Source organism: Mustela lutreola, chromosome 7, assembly GCF_030435805.1.
Source record: "Mustela lutreola isolate mMusLut2 chromosome 7, mMusLut2.pri, whole genome shotgun sequence".
NCBI lineage: Eukaryota > Metazoa > Chordata > Mammalia > Carnivora > Mustelidae > Mustela > Mustela lutreola.
Window position 1 is genome coordinate 60,135,383 of NC_081296.1, and position 21,014 is coordinate 60,156,396.

Sequence of the window (21,014 nt, forward strand, 5' to 3'; positions counted from 1 at the left end):
TGAGGGCAGGGCCATCCATTCTTCCCAGGTCCACTGCCTCCTATGTTGGTGCTTGTTTCACTGTTAGTAGCTCCTCAGGTGTTTCAGACCATCATCCTTTTCCACATCAAGCTGATCACTCTGCCCAGGCCACATTTTTACCAGGTGTTACAACAATGTTAAGAAATTTTGTGCTAACTGGAGAAGTCTCTGAACTGTGTTTACCCAGTGGGCCAACAAAGGAATATTGGATTTTCTCAGATTGAACACTGCTAGGATTTTCAGCTCTACTTCTGTCCCCCCAGTTCCACATCAGTTAGGAAGCTATTTTCTTCAGAATGTTGTGGGTATTTATTATTTAAACAACAGATCATGTATGAAGTCACAAAGATAAAAAAAAAATTATCTTTTATAATTTTTCACCTTCTCAACCAATATTTTTTAGCCAAAAAATATTTAACTTGACTCCATTGGGCATTCAGATTTTTAGATATATATATTTTTTAATCCACTATTTCTTATGAATAAGCACCACCAGGAAGCAGCCAGACAGAAGATGGATCCTTCTGCACTCTACCTGTACTGATCTCTTCAGTAAATCAATGTCCTAAAAATAGAGACTGTGCTAGGTTCAAAGGGACTTAGGGACAAACAGTGAACTACAGGGCATGGCCTTGAATAGAATACTGGCTTGGATAAAACCAGCTCTAAAGGAAATTTTTGGGGCCAGGCAAATTTGGAAATAGTCCAGATAGTTATACGAAATGCCATTAACTGAGATGGAGAGATGCAGAATTTTGATGAAAAAATTCTTGTTATAAAAAAAGTCTATGTAAATATAGAGATAGTGCATATACTAGCAGATCTCTTTCTAAGACATTAATGGTGGTGCTCCTACTCTCAAGGGATGGGAATGTGGGGTTTTTGTTTATTTCTTTACTTGTCCTCTCAATTTCTCAAATGCACAAGTCCCATTTTTGTGGTAATAGAAACTTTTTTTTTTTGTAAAGTCTAGACTAACATGTCCTTTTATAGATGGGTTGTTGTAGTATATTTCACAAGTTTTTCTCTTTTTATTTTTTTAATTTTAATTTTAAATTTTTTAAAAAGATTTTGTTTATTTATTTGGCACAGAGAGAGAGATTACAAGTAGGCAGAGAGGCAGGTAGAGAGAGAGGGAGAAGGAAGCTCCCTGCCGAGCAGAGAGCCTGATGTGGGCTCGATCCCAGGACCCTGAGATCATGACCTGAGCTGAAGGCAGAGGCTTAACCCACTGAGCCACCCAAGCGCCCCAAGTTTTTCTCTTGATAAAGATTTTATAATCTTTAAGATACTTCTTTGAACCATTTCTTTAGATTCTACATGCATCTTCCTTTTTGAGATTTAATTTTTTATTATGGAAATTTTCAAATACATAGAAAAGTAAATAGAATAATATGATTATCAATTATGCTTGGTTTATTTCCTCTCCACCCACTATTTTGAAGGAAATCCCACATGTTCTATCTTTTCATTCATAAGTGGTTTGGTATTTATTCCAAAAAAATAAGAAGATTTAAAAAATCATGATATAGTATCACACCAAACAATAAACATGTGAAATAATAGTATTTCTTCAATATAATCAAATATCCAGTCATTCACCTTTCTCTGATTATCTCATAAGTGATTTTTATCTGTATTCGATTTCAGGCAAGTCGCTGACATTACAAATGGTTATGTAACCAGTAAGGTCTTTCAATCTATAGGTTTCTCTCTTCTCCCCCAGTGGTTTTTCTTCTTGCAAATTATTTATTGAGGAAACTAGACCCTTTATCTTTTATAATTTTTCACCTTCTGCATTTTTCTGCATGCTCTTTTTTAATACCCAAGATTGGAAGCTGTGCTCTTGAATGCATCTGAGCAGAGTTCTATTTAAAACTTAAAAGACTTACCGTGTTTATAAAATCTGTAAATTGAAATGGTTGATTTCTTTTTTTAAACTTTCAAAATACTTACTTTTAAAAACTAATCCTTAAAATTGAAAAAAATTAGCTGTATAGCAAATTTTTGTGCAACATCTAGAAATGATTTATTTCCAGTGACTTTATTTTTTGGAATGTATCAAATCAATATTTAGCCTATTGTCTTCCAGAAATGAAATATGAGGATTGAACTTCCATAACTGTTCTCTCTTCTCTCTCACCTCTTCCTCCTTATAATATTTTATGTATTTTTATTTGCTTATTTATCTTTAATTACTTTAAATAATATACTTATGCCTCAGTTTCTTATGTAGCAGTTCAGTTTTCTCAAGCCACATTCTTGGGCATAAAAAGGATTAACTTCAGGGGTGCCTGGGTGGCTCAGTGGGTTAAAGCCTCTGCCTTTAGCTCAGGGTCCTGGGATTGAGCCACATCAGGCTCTCAGCAGGGAGCCTGCTTCTTCTCTCTCTCTGCTTGCCTCTCTGCCTACTTGTGATTTCTGTCAAATAAATAAATAAAATCTTTTTTTAAAAAAAGGATTAACTTCTTTTCCATAACTAAAAGATCCCATTGCACCAGCTGGCAAAACCCTTAATCATTACCAATTCCAAGCAACCGTGGTCATTTTACATGTAAACTTATATAGGTCAGATAGTGCAGGTTGTTTCTGAGGTATTTATGTGGTGCCGATTTCTGGGAGTAGATAGGCTTTGAAATGGTTGATTTTTTTTTCTTTTTTTCAAGATTTTATTAGAGAGTGAGAGAGAGAGCATGAATGGTGGGGAGGAAAGCAAACTCCCCGCTGAGCAGGGAGTTGGATGTGGGGCTCCATCCCAGGACCCTGAGATCATGACCTGAGCTGAAGACAGATGCTCAACTGACTGGGCCACCCAAGTGCCCCTGAAAATCGTTGATTTGTATCCTAAAGTCCTCTAAGTTTAAGATTCATATAGCCTCGATTGTTTCAATGAGCTGAAACAGCTATTGAAAAAGCGTACACTGGGGTAGATGTTAGCCCTATCAGTTACACAGATTTTTTGGCAGGAACTTGCCAAATTTCCTCAGCAAAGCTAAAGGAAAAGCTTGTCCTGAAAGTACATTCTGATATAATGGGGTCCTTTTGAAATACTATTTATTATCCTCAGAGAGCTTGGTCTACCAATGTGCTCTTCATCGTGATACCAGTGTACTATTTTTTTTTTTTTTTTTTTTTTTTTTTTGGTTTTACTTTACTGCTGAGGCTGCTGAGGTCGAAATTTCCACTGCTTGTGTATTGATTTGTCTCTAATGATTGCAGGTTGAAGATGACAGTGATGCAGAGACCTATGGAGAAGAGAATGAGGAACAGGGAAATTATTCTAAAAGAAAGATAGTCTCTAACTGGGATCGATATCAAGATATTGAAAAAGAGGTCAATAATGAAAGTGGAGAATCACAGAGGGGGACGGACTTCAGCGTTCTTCTCAGCTCAGCAGGTATGAATCCCATTCGCATGCATATGCTTTAGTGCTCCGAGAGTCCCGCAGACCTTTTATTTATGTTCCTTTTAAAACTGTGTTGTAATACCTAGCAGTTCATTTTGTCCTTTGGATTTTAAATTTGAGTAAAGGACAGCGTATCTAATGGCTTGTAAGGAAGAAAGATGTTTCTTTAAGTGGAAGCTAGGGATTCCACGTACCGACGTAGAAGGACTTAAGTCCTGGTTGAAATGGATGAAAGTCTTTACAGAAGTGAAAAATGCTGCACTATGCCCCTCTGACTTGGGTAGTCTGAAAATAGAAGTCTTTTCCTTGATTTCATAGGAATCAATACTTATGTTTATACAAAGCTTTACGAAGCTTCTAGAATATGTGTTCTTTCCTCTTTTATGGCCAGGACTATGCATATTAGTGGATATGCACATAGAAGAGACCTGTGTATCTGAACGTGAAAACCCTTCTGTTTTGCTTTTGGACGGTTTTCTCTAGCAGTAAGGTGCCACACCCTTTCCTTCTCTGGCCAGCTCTTTTTGAAGACAGAATCCACCCTGAGTGTGCAGCTGTGTGAGGCTGGAGAGTAGGAGTATAGTGAGAGGAGAATGGAACAGGGCTGGTTGTACAGACGGCTACTGTCTACTAGGGTGTGGCACGAGGGTTGAAAGAATGAATGGCAGATGGATTAGTGGTTTTCAGGGGTTAGGGATGGGTTTGGTGGATGTGGTTATAAGAAGGTAACATGAGGTGTCCTTCTAGTGCTGATACTGATCATTTTCTCGATTGTGGTGGTAGATACACAAACCTACCCAAGTGATAAAATTGTCTAGAACTTAAGACACACACACACAAGTGAGTACAAATAAGACTGGAACAATCTGAACAACCTTGGTGGGTTATATCAATATCAATATGTCAATATTCTGGTTGTGATATTATACTCTAGTTTTGCACAGTGTTATCATTAGGGAAACTGGGTCAAGTGTGGGAGATCTCTCTGTGTTGTTACTACAAGTATTATGAGAGTCCATGATGACCTCAACAACAAAATATTACCAGGTCAAAAAAAATTTAAAGGATGAGGCGGTAAGAAGCAGAGAAATAAAATGAAGATTTTCAGATAGTTTGCTTTAAATTCCCTCTTCCTCCTGACTTTTATGTTGCTGTTGAGTTCAACTTGTCTTTTTTCTCCTCTGCCTATATTTTTGAATGCCTGTACCAGACTAAGCATCCTAAAGTGATGAATTCTCTTCTGACTTAATTAAACCCTTTGAGGAGAAAGAGAGTTGTAAGTGGAGAGAGTATGTGAGTGTGAGTCAGAAGAGCAAGGTTCAGCCTGGTGTCATTACATTCTATGCCCCCCACTCCACCACGCAGTAACCCTCTTAGAAGAGATGTTTGCTGAGGGCCTCAAACTCACGGACTGTTCAGGGACTGGTGACTCATCTTCTTGCCGGTCAGATGAGTACTACCCTCTGAACTGAATTTTGGCCAATTACAGGCTTATTAGCACTTTTCTTCAAGGTGGGAGAAAGGTAAAAGGTAGGCTGCTTATTTTCTCTTTCTCTGGCAGTTCTGTGAAAGGACGTAGGGAAAACTTGAAGTAGGCGCAATAAGGTTAACACATGAACTACCTGGTTTTAGTGGAACCAAATGTATAGTCCATTACTAGGACTGTGTCTGGCCTGTGAGAGATCCTGCATGAATGTTTGAAGGCAATGCAAAATTCAAGTCTGACCTAGCACTTATGCCCAGTGGTGTACTATTTTGGTTACTTATGTTAGCATTTTATTTACAGTTTAAAACCCAACATGATTTGGGTCTCACATGTCTTTCCTGTAGTCTGTCTTTGCTTGCTGATTTCTTCCCAGGTGACTTATCTGTGATTTGGTTTTTTGGGTGATCACAATTGTGACAATTGTGATCATCTTCTGATAGGTGCTTTGATTTTTTCCCCCCATTCTGCTGGTGATTGGTCATTTTCTTTTCACCATGCCCTATGCCTGAGAAGAGCCACCATGTTCTCTTCATTGTAGGAGCAGGACTGTATTAATTTGCTTTTGAGGGATGGACTTCCTTCTCTGATCCTAAAATATTAATATTCTCCAGCTAGTCTGACTATACTCCTTGGAGTCACGGACTTCTAGTATACCATATTCATCTGTATAAATAGATACATAGCCCAGAAAAGTACATTGCTAGTTTATTAGATGTGCACATCATCAACTTTTCTAGATCTAGCCGAATTGCTCTCCAAAGTGGAGATGAGCTAGGATTCCTAGTGTTCGCTGTCTTTGGCCATATGTAGTACTGTTAGACTTTTTAACTATTGCCCTCTGACTGAATGGTGTCTGGTTGTGGTTCATTAAACAATTATTTGAGTATCCGCTACTTCCAGGTACCATTTTAGAGATTGAGCATATGGCAAAGAACAGAGCAGACCAAAACACGTGCCTCCTGGAGTGGACCTTCTAAAGCGTGGAGATACATTAAAGAAAATCAAGTATGTAAGATGCTAAGTGGTGATAATTCCTTGAGATCGAGATGAAGTGGGGGAGAGGCTATTATAATTTTAGAAAGAGTGGCCAGAGATGACATTTGCATAAAGGCCTGAGGAAGGTGAGTGAGGAAGCATTGAAGATATCTGTGGGAGGAGTGTTGTAGGCCAAGGGCATAACAAGTTCAAAGGCTTGGTGACAGGAGTATAGAGAATAGCAAGCGAGGCCAGCATGACTGGAACAAAGTGACCAAGTAGGTGATAAGGTCAGAGAGGCATATGGGGCCAGATCACGGGGGGGCTTGTAGATTATTATTAAAGATGTTGGCTTTTACTCTGAGATGAGCAGCTATGAGAGGGTTTTTTTTTTTTTTTTAAATTTTTTTTTTTTTAATTTTTTATAAACATATATTTTTATCCCCAGGGGTACAGGTCTGTGAATCACCAGGTTTACACACTTCACAGCACTCACCAAATCACATGCCCTCCCCAATGTCCATAATCCCAACCCCTTCTCCCAAACCCCCTCCCCCCGACAACCCTCAGTTTGTTTTGTGAGATTAAGAGTCACTTATGGTTTGTCTCCCTCCCAATCCCATCTTGTTTCATTTATTCTTCTTCTACCCACTTAAGCCTCCATGTTGTATCACCACTTCCTCATATCAGGGGGATCATATGATAGTTGTCTTTCTCTGCTTGACTTATTTCGCTAAGCATGATACGCTCTAGTTCCATCCATCTTGTTGCAAATGGCAAGATTTCATTTCTTTTGATGGCTGCATAGTATTCCATTGTGTATATATACCACATCTTCTTGATCCATTCATCTGTTGATGGACATCTAGGTTCTTTCCATAGTTTGGCTATTGTGGACATTGCTGCTATAAACATTCGGGTGCACGTGCCCCTTTGGATCACTACATTTGTATCTTTAGGGTAAATACCCAATAGTGCAATTGCTGGGTCATATATGAGAGGGTTTTGAAGAGAAGAGTGGCATGGCTTAACTTAACAGAACCTCTCTGGTTGCTGTGTTGGTAAACCAGCTGGGAGGCTATTGCAACAACCCAAACAAGTAGGGATGGTGGCCGTGGCCAGGGTGGTGGCCATGGAGCCGGTGAGATATGGCTGGGTTCTGTGTCTATTTTGAGGGAAGAGCATACAGGGCTTGAGGATGTGGGGTATGAGGTAAAAGATGTATGAGTATGATGCCAGGTTCTTGGCCTGAGAACTACAGGAAGGAAGCTGCCATTGATTGAGATAGGTAAGACTATGGGAGGTGCTCAGTTTTGCATGTGTTATCATTGAGCTGCCAGTTGGACATCTGTGTTAGTCAGAGTTCTTGGAGGACCTAGATGGCACCCTCAATATTATTAGAAGGAATTTTTTTTTAAGGTTTTATTTATTTATTTATTTGACAGACAGAGATCACAAGTAGACAGAGAGGCAGGCAGAGAGAGAGAGAGGGAGAAGCAGGCTCCCCGCCTAGCAGAGAGCCGATGCAGGGCTCCATCCCTTGTCCCTGGGATCATGACCTGAGCTGAAGGCAGAGGCTCAACCCACTGAGCCACTCAGGCACCGCAGAAGGAACTTTTAACAAAGGCATCATTTACACAAGTATGGGCGGGATGTGGGGAGAGCACATAGATTGTAGAGCATTGGGAGGAATGGCAACAGCAGAGATGTTACTATCCCTCCTCACTGAAACTCTGGGGGAGAGATTCTTATAGGGCAGTTGACCTTGAGAGGATGAATCAATCACCTTTGCTCCAGAAATCTAGCCAGTGAAGGTGACTCTCCAGGGAGGGAGAAGGTGAATACTCTGGTCTTATACTGCCCCCCCACCTTTATTCTCCTGCCAGGGCTTCCCAGAATCCTAACCTACTAGCAGCCAGAAGGCAAACAGAGCCTGTTGCTGTCATCCATATAGATCAGCCTCTTAGGGCAGAACAGGGAGGAGGAAGTAGGAGGGTGAATCTGGAGGTGCAAATGTAAGAGCTCCAGCGTAGCATCCGATAGGAAATACCTCGCAGGTAGCTGGATGAAGACCTCTGGGGTGCGGGATCCGGGTCTGGCCTGGAGATACACATCTGGGGGCTGGCAGCCTGTAGGTGATTCTCAGAGTCACGAGACTGTGTGAGATGACCAGGGAGTTATTAGTAGAAAAGTTCTGAGCACTGGGCAGCACAGTGTCTAGAGCTTATGGAGATGAGAAGGAACCAGCAAAAGGAGACTGAGTGTGAGCAGCTGGAGGAAAAAGATACCAGGAAACTGTTATCTTTAAATGTTTCCTGGAAGGAGGGATCTGTGTCAAATGCACTTGATGACATCTAGAAATTGACACTTGCCTTTAACAACATGGGGTTACTAGTGATCTTGGCAAGAGTAGTTTTATTTATTTATTTTTTAAAGATTTTATTTATTTATTTACAGACAGAGATCACAAGTAGGCAGAGAGGCAGGCAGAGAGAGGAAGGGAAGCAGGCTCCCTGCTGAGCAGAGAGCCTGATATGGGACTCCATCCCAGGGCCCTGGGATCATGACCTGAGCTGAAGGCAGAGGCTTTAACCCACTGAGCCACCCAGGTGCCCCAGTAAGAGTAGTTTTGTTTGGTGGGATAAATTCATTCTTGAATTCAAAAAGAATAGGGAGAGGAGAAACATTGGAGACAGCAAGTATAAATACCTCCTAATTTTAAGGAGTCTTATTATTATCAGAAGGAGAGCGATAGACTGGTGGGGGAAGTGGGTCAATACCTGTTTTTAATTTTAATTTTAGTTAATTAATTTTTTTCAAGACCTGTTTTTTAAAGATGGGAGAAATAACTGCACATTTATTTGTTGATAGAACAGTCTGGAAGAGAGGGCAAAAAATAATGTAGGAAGAGGTGAGAATGACTTGATTTATGTTCTTTGGTCCACATGTGGTGATGGAAACCCTATTGGACAGATGGTGGGAGTCCCCATGGCTCGGGGCTCAGACAGTTGTTGAACTGTAATCAGAGGAAAGGCCAGAACATAGAGGCATGGATACAGGTAGGGGGGTTGATGCGATAGGGCCTTCTAATTGCTTCTGTTTTCTTAGTGAAAGAAGAATGCTCTGAGTGAGGGTCACCAAGGGGTCCTAGAAGTGTGAGAGAGTAGAAGGTAAGAATGGTTGTCTACATGGTGGGAGAGTGAACGAAATAGGAAACTGTGGCTGGGTTGCTGGGTGGTACTAGAGGCCCACTAGAGTTGGTGTTTATGAACATGAGGTAAGAAGGGTGTTGTTCCCTCTTTCGTCTGCTGTTTTGTGTGCAAGTAAAGAGGGGTAGAGAGTAGGATTTAATCACGGTTACAGCTTAGCTAAACAAATGTACTGAAGGGAGACAGAAGACAGAGGGTGACTAGACTTTAAGCATTATTTTATATTCTAGGATCAGCTGTGTGGTGTGTATACCTCCGGTCCAATTCTCAAATGCCATTTTGAGGACGGACCTTTTGGTAAGAATACATCTAGCTTAATGTTTTGTTACTTTCCTTGTAGGATTTACATTGTAATTAATTCAAAGAGGGAGTTTCTACTGCACACACAGCTGGTGTGTATGTATGTTGGCATATATGTACATATGTGTATGTATTCGCTTAGGAAGATCGTACTGTCATTTTTTAGTAAATTCGAAGGTTCATCTCTTGGACCCTTGGGAGACACTCTAGAAAGCTCTAGGACACCTGTCCCGGGAGACGACTGTGAGTGTGTGTAGTGATGCTGGTCAGAAGAACCACATGTGAAAGCCACTGAGATGTCCATTCATAGTGGAATGAGTACATTAAAACGAGGTTGAGTCTCTCAAACATACTGTAAAGTAAAAGGAGCATTACATAGCCACAAAATACCTCTGTATTCTTCTACTTGAAGTTCACACACAAGAAAACAGTAAGCTGAGTTATTTAGGCAGCCGTATTTGTAATGGTAAAATGGAAACCAAGGAAATGATTATGGTAAAATTCAGGATTGTTGTCCCCTCTAGGGGAGAGGTGAGGGCTAATGATTGGGGAGGGGTGTATAGCAGGTGTCAGGGTTGGGGGACTTCTGTGATATTCTGTGATATTGTGATATTGACCTATCTGTTTCTTGACCTGGATGATGTTTATTTATGTTTGTTGAATATTCTTTGGACGTCTAGGTGGCTCTGTTGGTTGGGCATCTGCCTTTGGCTTGGGTCATGATCTCGGGGTCATGGGACTGATTCCCACATCAGGATCCCTGCTTGGCAGGGAGCCTGCTACTCCCTCTGCCTGAGTCTCCCTCTGCTTTTGCTCCCCCCACCTTTGACAAATAAGTAAAATAAAATAAAAAAAATTAACTTAAATTTTATCTTACCTATTCTTTTATGTGTCTCTCTAGACAAGGAAAGCCTGAGAATGGATTTCTCATGATAGGATTTCAGTTACCCTCATAGACCATGGGGAACACTTTGGAAGAGGCATTCCTTTTTGGCACCCTGAGGCCTTCATCATGTAGGCTCTGCCTGTGTTGTTTTGGTCTCTGGTCGTGGGTAGTGGCATCTTATTTTTCCAAGTGGAGGATAAAGGAAGAGGGGACTAGTTTGTTTGAAGTCATACTTTTGCTGGTAGGATTGAGAGTCCTCAGACGAGATCTTTTTAGGACTCTTTCTGTAAGGCTCTGAAGCAGTTGCACCCACAGCTTTTCTTTCTGAACAGTGTTGTTGCAGTTCTAACTTCTGTTTCACCAGCTTTGAGAATGGTACTGTACTCTCACTTAGGTTCAGGCATAAGATGTTAGCTCTTTAAGCAAGTTTTCTGCCCCTCCCCACCCACTCCCCCCCCCACCCCCCCAGTGGTGAGTCATTGAATTCATGCCACATGCTCTATGTATTCCTTTCAAGAAGTCACAGACAACCAGAGTTAGAAAAAATGTTGACAGTGTGAGCAGAATGCACTGGAGCAATATTGAAGATAAACATGTGAAAAAAACTTTTATGTGCAAGTCTGTAAGCTCTGTTTATTTTCAGTGGAACAAATACAAACAAAACGATTAGCTTGCAGTTTGTTCAGTATAGTTGTGCATGTGTATTTTCATTTCAAGTTATTATATCTCTTCTACAGTGTAATTTTATGAAAAGCTGATTTTGGTGGGGGTAGATTTTAATTATAATGGTATTTGATCCCCCCCACCCCACCCCTTCGGACTGAACAAGAAAAGAAAACCTCTCGCTCTAGCGGCCCATGAAGCAGCAAAATGGCTGAATTTGTCCTGGTGGACTCAGTTCATTTTTTTTTTTTTCTGTTTCTATGGTATGCATTTTATCAGTTTTTACTAATATATTCTTATCACAAAGACCGTTTAGTAGATGAACCTTCCCTTTGGTATTTGAATCATTTGAAATAACAGAAACAGAACAATGTATGCACTAAAAAAAAAATCTTCATTTGAGAACAGCAAAAATGTAAAACCACAAAAAAAATATTTCCTTTCTTATAGGCAGACATGGAAGTGGGTTTAATTTGATTTTCTTTTTTTAAACCTCCAAAGATAAAAAGCAACTGAATACCTGGAAATGGGTTTGCCAGATTCCTGGTCTCTGTGCCACTGCGTGTTTCTGGTGGTTTCCTTGCAGGTTCTCCTTTGTCTGCTCTTACTGGCCCAGTGGCGTCCTTTTCATCCTGTGCCTCTCCCCCATGCACATTCACTTTCTTGCCATGAAACTGTACCTTCCCTGATGGCTTTAATTCCTCTCCCTCTTCCTTCAGATCTGTGACCTTTCCAGTTCCATTTGTTTAGGGATTCTTGTTGATCCTCCATGACTTCTTTTGGCGCTGTTCCCCCCCACCCCCACCTCTCCTCAGTACCTCCCCACCTCACTTCTTTGTTCCATAAATTGAAAGTTACCAGTCTTGGCTTACTTGGCCAGTCTAGTGCTTCTTAGCTTTTTCTTTAAAGAGAATTACTCCTCTCCATTTTACATCTCCATGATTTGAGAAACGGAAGTGTGGGTCTTTTCTAGGTCCGATCATCTAAGTCCTCCCAAAGTTTCAGCATTCAACTTTCCAGAGATTTCATTTTAGTGTCTGTAGCACTTCTTTCTTCTTGTTTAGTTTCTTAATTTAACTCACACCGTATTTTCTTTCTTCATTCTCTTTCTTTCTTTCTTTCTTTCTTTTTTGCACAGTTTCCTCCTTAAAAAGTCTTAGAAGGTCTTTATGCTTTTGGCTGGTGTCTCTATAAACTTTTTAGCAAATTCAGTACTATCAGACCCTGCAAATATTGATCCCTTCATGCTTTGTGTAATGTTGTTTTCATTTGAATATTTTGTGCTTGACCTTTATCTTCTAATCCTTTATGTCACCATGGATTGCATCAGCTGGCAAACCTTTCATACACAAGGATCTGTTTTTACATCATTTTGAATACTCATCAGTCACTGGAGAGACATTTCATACTCATTAGAGAGCCGTTTGTGTAGAGAGCTGCTGGTGTTAGCTCTATTTTTATTTCCACAGGTTTTTGTCTTTCATTTGCTCAGTGCTTCCATTATATGAAAATCTGTTGTCAGGGAGTTCCCCTGTTGGATTTTAGTATCTCCAGGGGAACCCACCTTTTACCCAGTGTGACCGGTCCCCTTTAAAAACTTGTCTCGTGGCAAATTGAAGTCACTGAAATAATACTTGATTTAATGACAGATTTTGGTCCCAGAGAAGCCATTTTGTCACAGTCCCCACTTTCGGCGGTTGCGGCCACCTTTCTGGTCCTCCTGCTGCCGAGCTGGGCCACTGGATCACTAGCAGTGATCATTTTTAAGAACTGAATGTTTAGGTTATTAGGTAATTTAGGTTATTCTTACTAGAAATATAGAGAGGATACTAGTGAATCTTTTTCGGTTGGACTTGTGTTCCTGATACTGTTTTGGGTGTGGATCGTCTAACTAGCTGCATCCTCAAAGCAATGTGCTCCCACGTCTAACAGCATCTAGCACGTTCCTCTCCACTGCTGCTGTCTCCTCCCTGTTTATCCTAAGGCTTCCTTGTAAAAAAGCAACATCATCCTTTAAAGGGGGGTTTGGGGAAGCAGAGCCGATAAAGGCTCATGATCAACGTCCTGTTTAGGTGGAAGTTGATAAGGGTCTAAAGAGAGCGAACACCTTCCTCATTCTCCTGACTATAATTGATATTATAATAATATTACACTGAGATTACTTGATGGTGAAATTTGATCTAAAACTGGCATGTAAGGTTTCATCTTGTCAAGAAGGGTATGCCTGATTGTTAATGGAATACTTTGTGTAAAGTACTTAAAAGTAGAATGGGGAATGTCCAAGTTATATAATAAAGGCTACTGTAATAATAGTACTAAAAAAAAGAGGGGTATCTGAGTGGTTCAGTTGAGTGTCTGGCTCTTGGTTTCAGGTCAGGTGGTGATCTTATGGGTCCTGGGATTGACTCCTGCATCAGGTTCTGCATGAAGTGGGTGTCTGCTTGAGATTCTGTCCCTCTGCCCCTACCCCTGCTTGCATGTTCTCTCTCTCTCTCTCTCTTTTTCTCTCTCTCTCTAACTCTCTAACATAAATACATCTTTAATAATAATAAAAGTTATTTTAAAGCCTTTAATGAGGTCAGTATAGAGCCTCTTATAATATAAAAAGTGTGAAACAGATAAATTCAGAGGCTCTGAATTGGGATTAAGATTAATAATCCTTAATATTGTGAAAGTAAAGGGTTGCCTGGGTGGTTCAGTCCTTAAGTGTTTGCCTTCAGCTCAGGTCATGATCCCAAGGTGCTGGGATCGAACCCCGGCATCGGGCTCCCTGCTCAGTGGGAAGCCTGCTTCTCCCTCTTCCACTCCCCCTGCTTGTTCTTTCTCTTTCTCACTCTCTCTCTCTCTCTGACAAGTAAGTAAATAAAGTCTTAAAAAAAAAAAAAAGATATTGAAAGTAAAGTCAGTGTAGTGTAACTGCAGTGTAGGAAATGTATTCTGGTAGTAGAGAATAGCACTTGACTGATGGCTGTCAGCTGATCTGGGTCTTGGTTCTGGCTGTCACTTATTAGGTACACGTTCTTAAAGGAGTGAAACTCTTGAAACCTTTAAAATTTTTTTTTCATTTAAAAGCTGTGAATTAGAAATAATACCAGCCTTGCTTTTTAGTCCAGGGTGGTTGTGAGGGTCATGGAGAATTATTTGAAGAATTGTAAAGTGCTATACCAAAGTCAATTATTTTACAGGCGAAGAAAGGCAAACTGTTGGGGTAGAATATGCTATGTAAGTGTGACGGGGGAGAAAAGCTAATCATCCTAGGGTCTATTCCATCCAACATTGTTGAAGCAAGAGAAAAGCCAATGTCATAAATGAATTGGATATTTTAGATGAAAAAAAAAACTTTAAATGTACCTTTTCTGAGCAAAAGGTAGTATCCTCAAAAGATTAAACACCTGTAGGATACTCCATCATGTGTTCCCAGTGTGTCGTCGTACCTGAAATGGAATGGAAAGGATGCCTTCGCAGGACTTGTTATGAAGATACTCTATTGGTCTCCGAATTCTTAGCTGTCTAAGAGTAGAATTGATGTAAATGAAATATCAGCGTGTCCTGCTGATGTCGTGACTGAGTGTGCCGTATGTTTCCGATGGAACAGTGAGGGTGTCCACATACTGCTCTGTGGTGAGCATTCTTCTGAAGATTAAACCTGCCTCTCAGAGGTTTACTTGGCACTTGTGAAAAAAACTTGGTAGGGAGCCTCTGCGTCACTACTGTCCCTTGAATGTTGCCTCTGGTCTTTTAAAATCATGAAGTTTTAGAAAGCTTAATTGTTTTCTTCATCTCTTCATTTACTACTCGCTAGCTAGGTAGATAACTTATGTGGTTTTAGTATCTACCTTTCAAATTCTGTGGTTATAGAAAGATTTCTGCCTTCTGGGTTTTTTGTTTTTGTTTTCTTTTAAAGATTTGTTAGAGTGAGAGAACATCAGTGAGTGGAGGGACAGAGGGGCAAGCAGACTCCCTGCTCACTGGGTAACCCAGTGGGTCTCAATCCCAGGACCTTATGACCTAAGCCAAATCCAGATGCTTAATTTCCTGAGCCACCCAGGTGCCCCATTGCTTTCTATTTATAAAGAGTTTAATCTTTATAAAAATTTATAGTGCTATTTGAGGTTATCATGAATGACTGTGAATAACCAAAATTAATAGAATGCTAAGTTTGTTATCATGAGTTTCTGCCTCCACAGTGGCAGAAACGTGAGTCACATCTGTCAGACAATTAGGCCCCTGGGCTTTTGGGCGTTCTGCTGTTTGGAGAATGGTATGTCTGTTGAGGGTAGATCTTTTTATCCTTAGCATATGGCATAGCACACAGTTCACAGATATAAAGCTTGCAGAATGGATGAGTAAGCTGTTGTGTGCGGTTTTTGGTGTGATGTGGTGCATCTGCTCTTAGAGTTGTCTCCTTTTTAAGTCCTGAAGTCTTAAGAAGATGGTCCTCAGTGAAAAGCACCTCATTTTGTAGCCTGACCTGAATCTGTTCCAACAAGTGAGAAAGGTGGTCAAGTTGCAGAATATCTTGTAAATGGATTCATTTACTACTAAGTGACATTAAGGACCAATTATTTATTTTTTGAGCATTTTCTTTTCTTTCTTTCTTTCTTTCTTTCTTTTTTTTAAAGATTCTATTTATTCATTTGACAGAGAGAGTGAGAGACACAAGCAGGCAGAGCAGCAGAGGGAAGGGGAGAAGCAGGCTCCCCACTGAGCAAGGAGCCCAATGTGGTGCTCGATCCCAGGAGCCTGGGATCATGACCTGAGCCGAAGGCAGTTGCTTAACTGACTGAGCCACCCAGGTGCCCTGAACATTTTATTTTCTAATACTTCTTAGATTTTAGAGAAGAATTGCAAAGATAGTGCAGTGTTCCATATACTCTTCATCTAGCTTCTCTTAATGTTATTATGTTATGTAACCATAGTATATCTATCAAAAATAAGAAATTAACATTGTTATATTATGGACTTTGAATTTTTTCAGTTACCCCCTCCCCAACTGGTGTTCTTTTTCTGTTCCAACTTTGGATACCACACTGCATTTATTTAACTGATTAGTTTCTGCTAATTTGTAAGTTTCTCAGTCTTACCTGGACTTGACACTTTGAGGAATAGTGCTTAGGTATTTCGTAGGATGTCCCTCAATTTGGGTCCTTCTGATATTGTCTCATGGTTTGGTGGCGCAAGTTACAGATTTTGGGGGCTGATGATGATGGGCCTTTCTTGTTGGGTCACATCAGTGGACATGTGATATAAACATGACTTCTTACTAACAATATTAACTTCGATCATTTGATTATGATGATATCTGCCAAGTTTCGCCAGTTGTAGTTAGTTGCCATTCTCTTCACTGGAAGGGAGTGACTTGCTCCTACTCATACGCAAGGGGGTGGGGATTAAGCTTTACCTACTAGAGGGAGGAATGTCAAGGAATTTTGTATAAATTAAGGCAATGACAGTAAATAATAAATATTTTGGGGGAAATATTTTGAGGCTATGCAAATACCTTGTTTCTCTCTAAAGGTTTGGGGGAGCCAGCTCTCTAAGAATAAGGCCAAGAATTGCCTGAGACAAGAGGTCAAGCTGTAATGACCATACACTTACTTGACCTTTTTCATTTATGGTTTCTTGCAGAGCTATAAATGTGTATATAAGTGAAAATGATAAATGATGTTATTTCTGTGTCATTGACTCTTATGTTCATTTTTTTGAAGAATAAATGTATTTGTATTAAACAAATAGGGTTAATGAAGTTACATTTGTGAAACAAGGTAAAGCATCAGTTATTGACTTTAATTTCTTCCTCATTAATCAGTTACAAAATGCTTATTTTATCGTATAGTGTTTGTTGGCTACTGAGTAAGAAGGTGCCTGTGTGAGTGTGTGTGTGTGTGTGTGTGTGTGTGTGTATGTGTATGATTAGTTACATTCCAAGTGACTTCTATGGCAGTGATTTAATAGTCAAATTGCATTTCACCTTTGGAACTGAGATTTGGCTTTTTAACTATATTATTGTGTTGCTCCAGAACAGATTTAATAATGAGCTGTTCTCAGAAATACTTTAATTTCCTCCTTTTTCTCCTGCCTCCCTCCCCCAGGGACAGAATTTCTAATTCTTGGGGTCATCAGAGTGGAGGGGGTTGGTTGGGTGGGGCCCAAATGGAGAGGGAGTGATATGGTAGTAGTTTGCAATGGAGAAGGCAACATTGTTGGGAAATAAATCAGGGCCAACTTTTGTATTAGGCTGAATAACAGTAACTATCTTAATTTGGGGAGTAGGGGTTGATGAGGTATAGGCACAAACAAATGTGTTATAGTTGTTCTTATTTATAGAGCCCCAACTGGGTATTTGCTACTTTAAGTATAACATTTTAATTTCAAAGTAACCTTGCAAGGTCAGTATTAGACAATTTTTTTAAAGAACTATTTTTATTTATTTATTTGACAGACAGAGATCACAAGCACGTGGAGAGGCAGGCAGAGAGAGAAGGAAGGGAAGCAGGCTCTCTGCCGAGCAGAGACCCCGATGCGGGGCTCAATCCCAGGACCCTGGGATCATGACCTGAGCCTAAGGCAGAGGCTTTAACTCACTGAGTCACCCAGGCGCCCCAGTATTAGACAATTTTATAGAGGAGGCAAATTAAACTCAAGGAAGTTAGATAGCTTGCCTGATGTCACATAATTAATATATGATGGAATTGTACTATGAATTTCTATCAGTCTGATTCCAAAACCCATTATTACTCTTTATGCTGAACTCTTGCTTCCTGCCCACAGTTGGCTGTGTTCTACTGGTAGATTGTGTAGAAAATGAGTTGTTTCATAGTTTGGGAATAATTATTTCCCCCTGCCCTCACTTTGTAGTAAAACAAAGAACAAAACACACAACACATAGACACACCCCTTTGGCTACTTTTAAAAAATTATCTTTGTTGGATAGTTTGACACCTTTTGGTCTGGTTATGACAATGGAAACATTACCCTTGTCACTAGCTGCGTGTGTCATTTAAACTGAAAAATCTGGAAAACAAAATATGGATTCATTTCATCTCTCTGACTTGTATTATGACAGAGGTACTCAGGAGCTCTAATATAGAAGTGAGTTTTCCTTGACTGGTAATTATTAGCTCAAGCAAAAAAGATACTTTGTGTTAAACTCTATATGCTGTGTAAGTGTAAATGAAATTCATCTGCTTTATATGCGGAAACATGACAAGGCATCACTAGTGTTAATATTTTTCACATTACCTATTGGATTTCTTATTTAGATATCTTCTCCCCATAATTCTGAGAAAAAAAAAAACAAAAACAAGAGGGATTGATGCCAGGGCTTGGAGATGCCATAGAAGTTGTGATGTATAGGCATACATAAACCCAGTTGAATCTCAGTAGCCCACTGAGCATTTTTGCTATTTGATGATTCTGATAGTAATGTAGAGAGTACTTAACTTGCAAAGTGTTTCTGAATCCCAGGTTAGTCTTTTTATTTTATGAGTTTTGATTGAAGGCTCTAGTGATAACTAATTTTTTAGGGTTGGCTAGATTTAACTGTAGGAGATAAATGTATCAATGATATTGCAAGTTAGTAGTTTTTATACTATCCTTGAAGATTTAACTGGCATTTGGTATAAATGCGAATTTGGGAACGAGCTAAGGAAATTACCCGCACCTTGACTTAGAGCAGGAAGTAGTTTGGGGCTCTCTGTACAGAGGTGATGAGAAATGGGCCAGGTTGTGGAGCAAGTTTTATCTTTAGACCTCTGCTTCTTTATTCTCTATTCTTTCCCATTTAGGCACTTGACCAAGTACTGTAATGCCCGAGGCTTTTATGTACTAATTTCTGCTTTGCCTGCTCTCCTGGTACTGCTCCCAGGAAACCTATTCTTGTACATTTAGTATTCGTACCTTGTGCTCATGTCATGTATGGCCACGAGGCCACAGCAGGAGAGCTTGGCGGGAATGTTGTTTGGGAGGGAGTCCATTGGGGTGTTCGTGTTTAGGACTGTATACCAGGGCACCCTTATAGAAGTAAAGCGACAGGCAAAGTGAAATCATTTTTAGAACAGGCTACTTGGTAAGATCTTGTCAATTTACAGCATTCCCAGTGCACGGGTACTTGAAGGTTATGCTGCTAACAGAAAGATATTATTAAATCCACTCCATGTAGGAGTGTGCCTGTCTGTTAACCATACAGTATAATTTCCAAATAAGAATTTGCTGCTCCTGATGTAACTATAAAATCCTGTATCTTTAGCTCTACGTGTTTGATATCCTGGTACCTCCTCTCCTTTGTGCCTGGTTGCTGTGAGCCATGCTAGTTTACTACAGTGTTGTTTAAAAAAAGTACTAATTCAGCTAGAATATCTTGTATTTTCTTCCCTGTTATCTTTAAGCTTTTTTCCCCCCCAATACGCAAAATCATAGTGAAAAAGTGAGTTGTTTTTTGTTTTGAAAGCCAGAGAATTAAAAGCAAAACCTACAAAAAACCCAGAGAATCAACTATCATCACATAATGAATTCCTAGCTAGAGCAAGTTAGTGTTCATCTGAATGGTTTCTTCTAATTCCAGTTTACAATTTCTTGGATTGTCCTGCTCTACTGACCAGCAGTTTTCATAAGGAAAATATACAGCCACATGAAATTGCTTTTTTTCCTGATCACTAAGGTCCCTGTTGTCCTCTGTGTGTGCCTTTTAAGATTCCTTAGCATGCCAAATTAATTGCTGTTAGTTGATTGAAGTTGGTGAGTTCTGAATCTTGGGTGTCTTTTTCTCCTCAGTCCTCAAAAGGCAGCATAGAATGCACTCTCTGAAAACAATCTTATATAGCATTTGGTCCAAGTCTTTTCACTTTTCAGATGGGAACAGTAAAAATCCTATAGGTTGGGTTTTAACAAAGCTGCAGCTCCTTGGAGGTGAGTGGCTCAGATAAGTCTCTTTTCTCTATGTTCATGGACAGTGTGGTATTTGGGTCATAGCAGTAGACGCCCCCAATGCGTTCAATTTTTATTTTGGAGGAGAATTTGAGAGTCAGTTCCCTTAGTGTTGTGTCCTTTGGGGTAAACTATAGTCAGATTGTTATGCAGAGAGGAAGTAGAGATGACTTTTTCAGAGTTAAAAAAAAATGTGGATATTCTCAAGTATATAGACCTTCCTAAACAGGCTCATGTAGGATGAAAAAGCAACCTGGAGGGCTGTATAAGCCAAAAGGTCTGCCCTATCATGTGCTCTTTGGTCCACCTTGTTCTGCTACTCCTACTCCCTACTCTGACCCGACATGGACTCTTACCTCTTTCTTCTATCTTTTTTTCACATTTGCTCTTGTTAGAATGGGGGCTTCAGGGTGAAAGTATTACTCCACTGGTCTTCATGTTTGTGAGTTCTAGCCTTCTAATGTTCCTTGGGTGTAGGAACCATGGGAAAGGAGTAGACAGGCTGATGTCTGTTTTTCTCAGACTCTTTAGAGACCAATCTGTATAATTTAATTTTTATTTCAATATTTGCTTCCAATTTTTAGCAATAATCGCACCTCGGATAAAAAAATATGGAACGCTTCACAAATTTGCGTGTCATCCTTGCGCAGGGGCCATGCTAATCTTCTCTGTATCGTTCCAATTTTAATATATGTGCTGCCGAAGCGAGCACTGCTTCCAATTTTTAAATAGTCTGGTACCACAACACGTTCAGGGGTGCTCAGGAAATACCAGTCCAATCTGTCTGGAATGCCGGTTTGTGCTGGGTCTCTGCCTGTGGAACAATTTCCTTCTCCTTCATACTGTCCTTGAGGGAGAGCGAACATGGGAATTGTGCTCCTTGAGGTCACTGGGTTGGGGTCCATCAGCCGGACTCTCGGTATGTGGTCATAGCCTCCTTCTGAAAGAATGTGAACCTATGAAATTGGAAACTACCATGATATGCAGTGGTTTATGTGCTTATGAATGAAGATGAGGGGAGGTTTATTGGAATCTGTCTCCAGCATTTGTTGGCTGTCCATCAGATGACCTTTCTGTGATGGAGTGTCTGAGAAACCCTATCTTTTAAGGTGACCATATTGGAGTTTATTCTCCACTCTTACT

The 21,014-nt window shown here is 40.1% G+C and overlaps 1 protein-coding gene and 1 non-coding gene across 2 annotated transcripts in view; one reads left to right on the forward strand and one right to left on the reverse strand.

Moving 5' to 3' along the window:
* The window catches only part of AVEN (apoptosis and caspase activation inhibitor), a 175,207-nt gene that overhangs the window by 38,558 nt on the left and 115,635 nt on the right, over positions 1 to 21,014 (forward strand). The window contains exon 2 of the mRNA XM_059181085.1: positions 3,241 to 3,418. Within this exon, the coding sequence (XP_059037068.1) occupies positions 3,241 to 3,418 (178 nt within the window). The remainder of the gene's footprint in view (positions 1 to 3,240; positions 3,419 to 21,014) is intronic.
* On the reverse strand, positions 20,477 to 20,583 carry LOC131837373 (U6 spliceosomal RNA). The gene has a single exon (XR_009355987.1). It is a non-coding gene; the product is annotated as a U6 spliceosomal RNA (small nuclear RNA).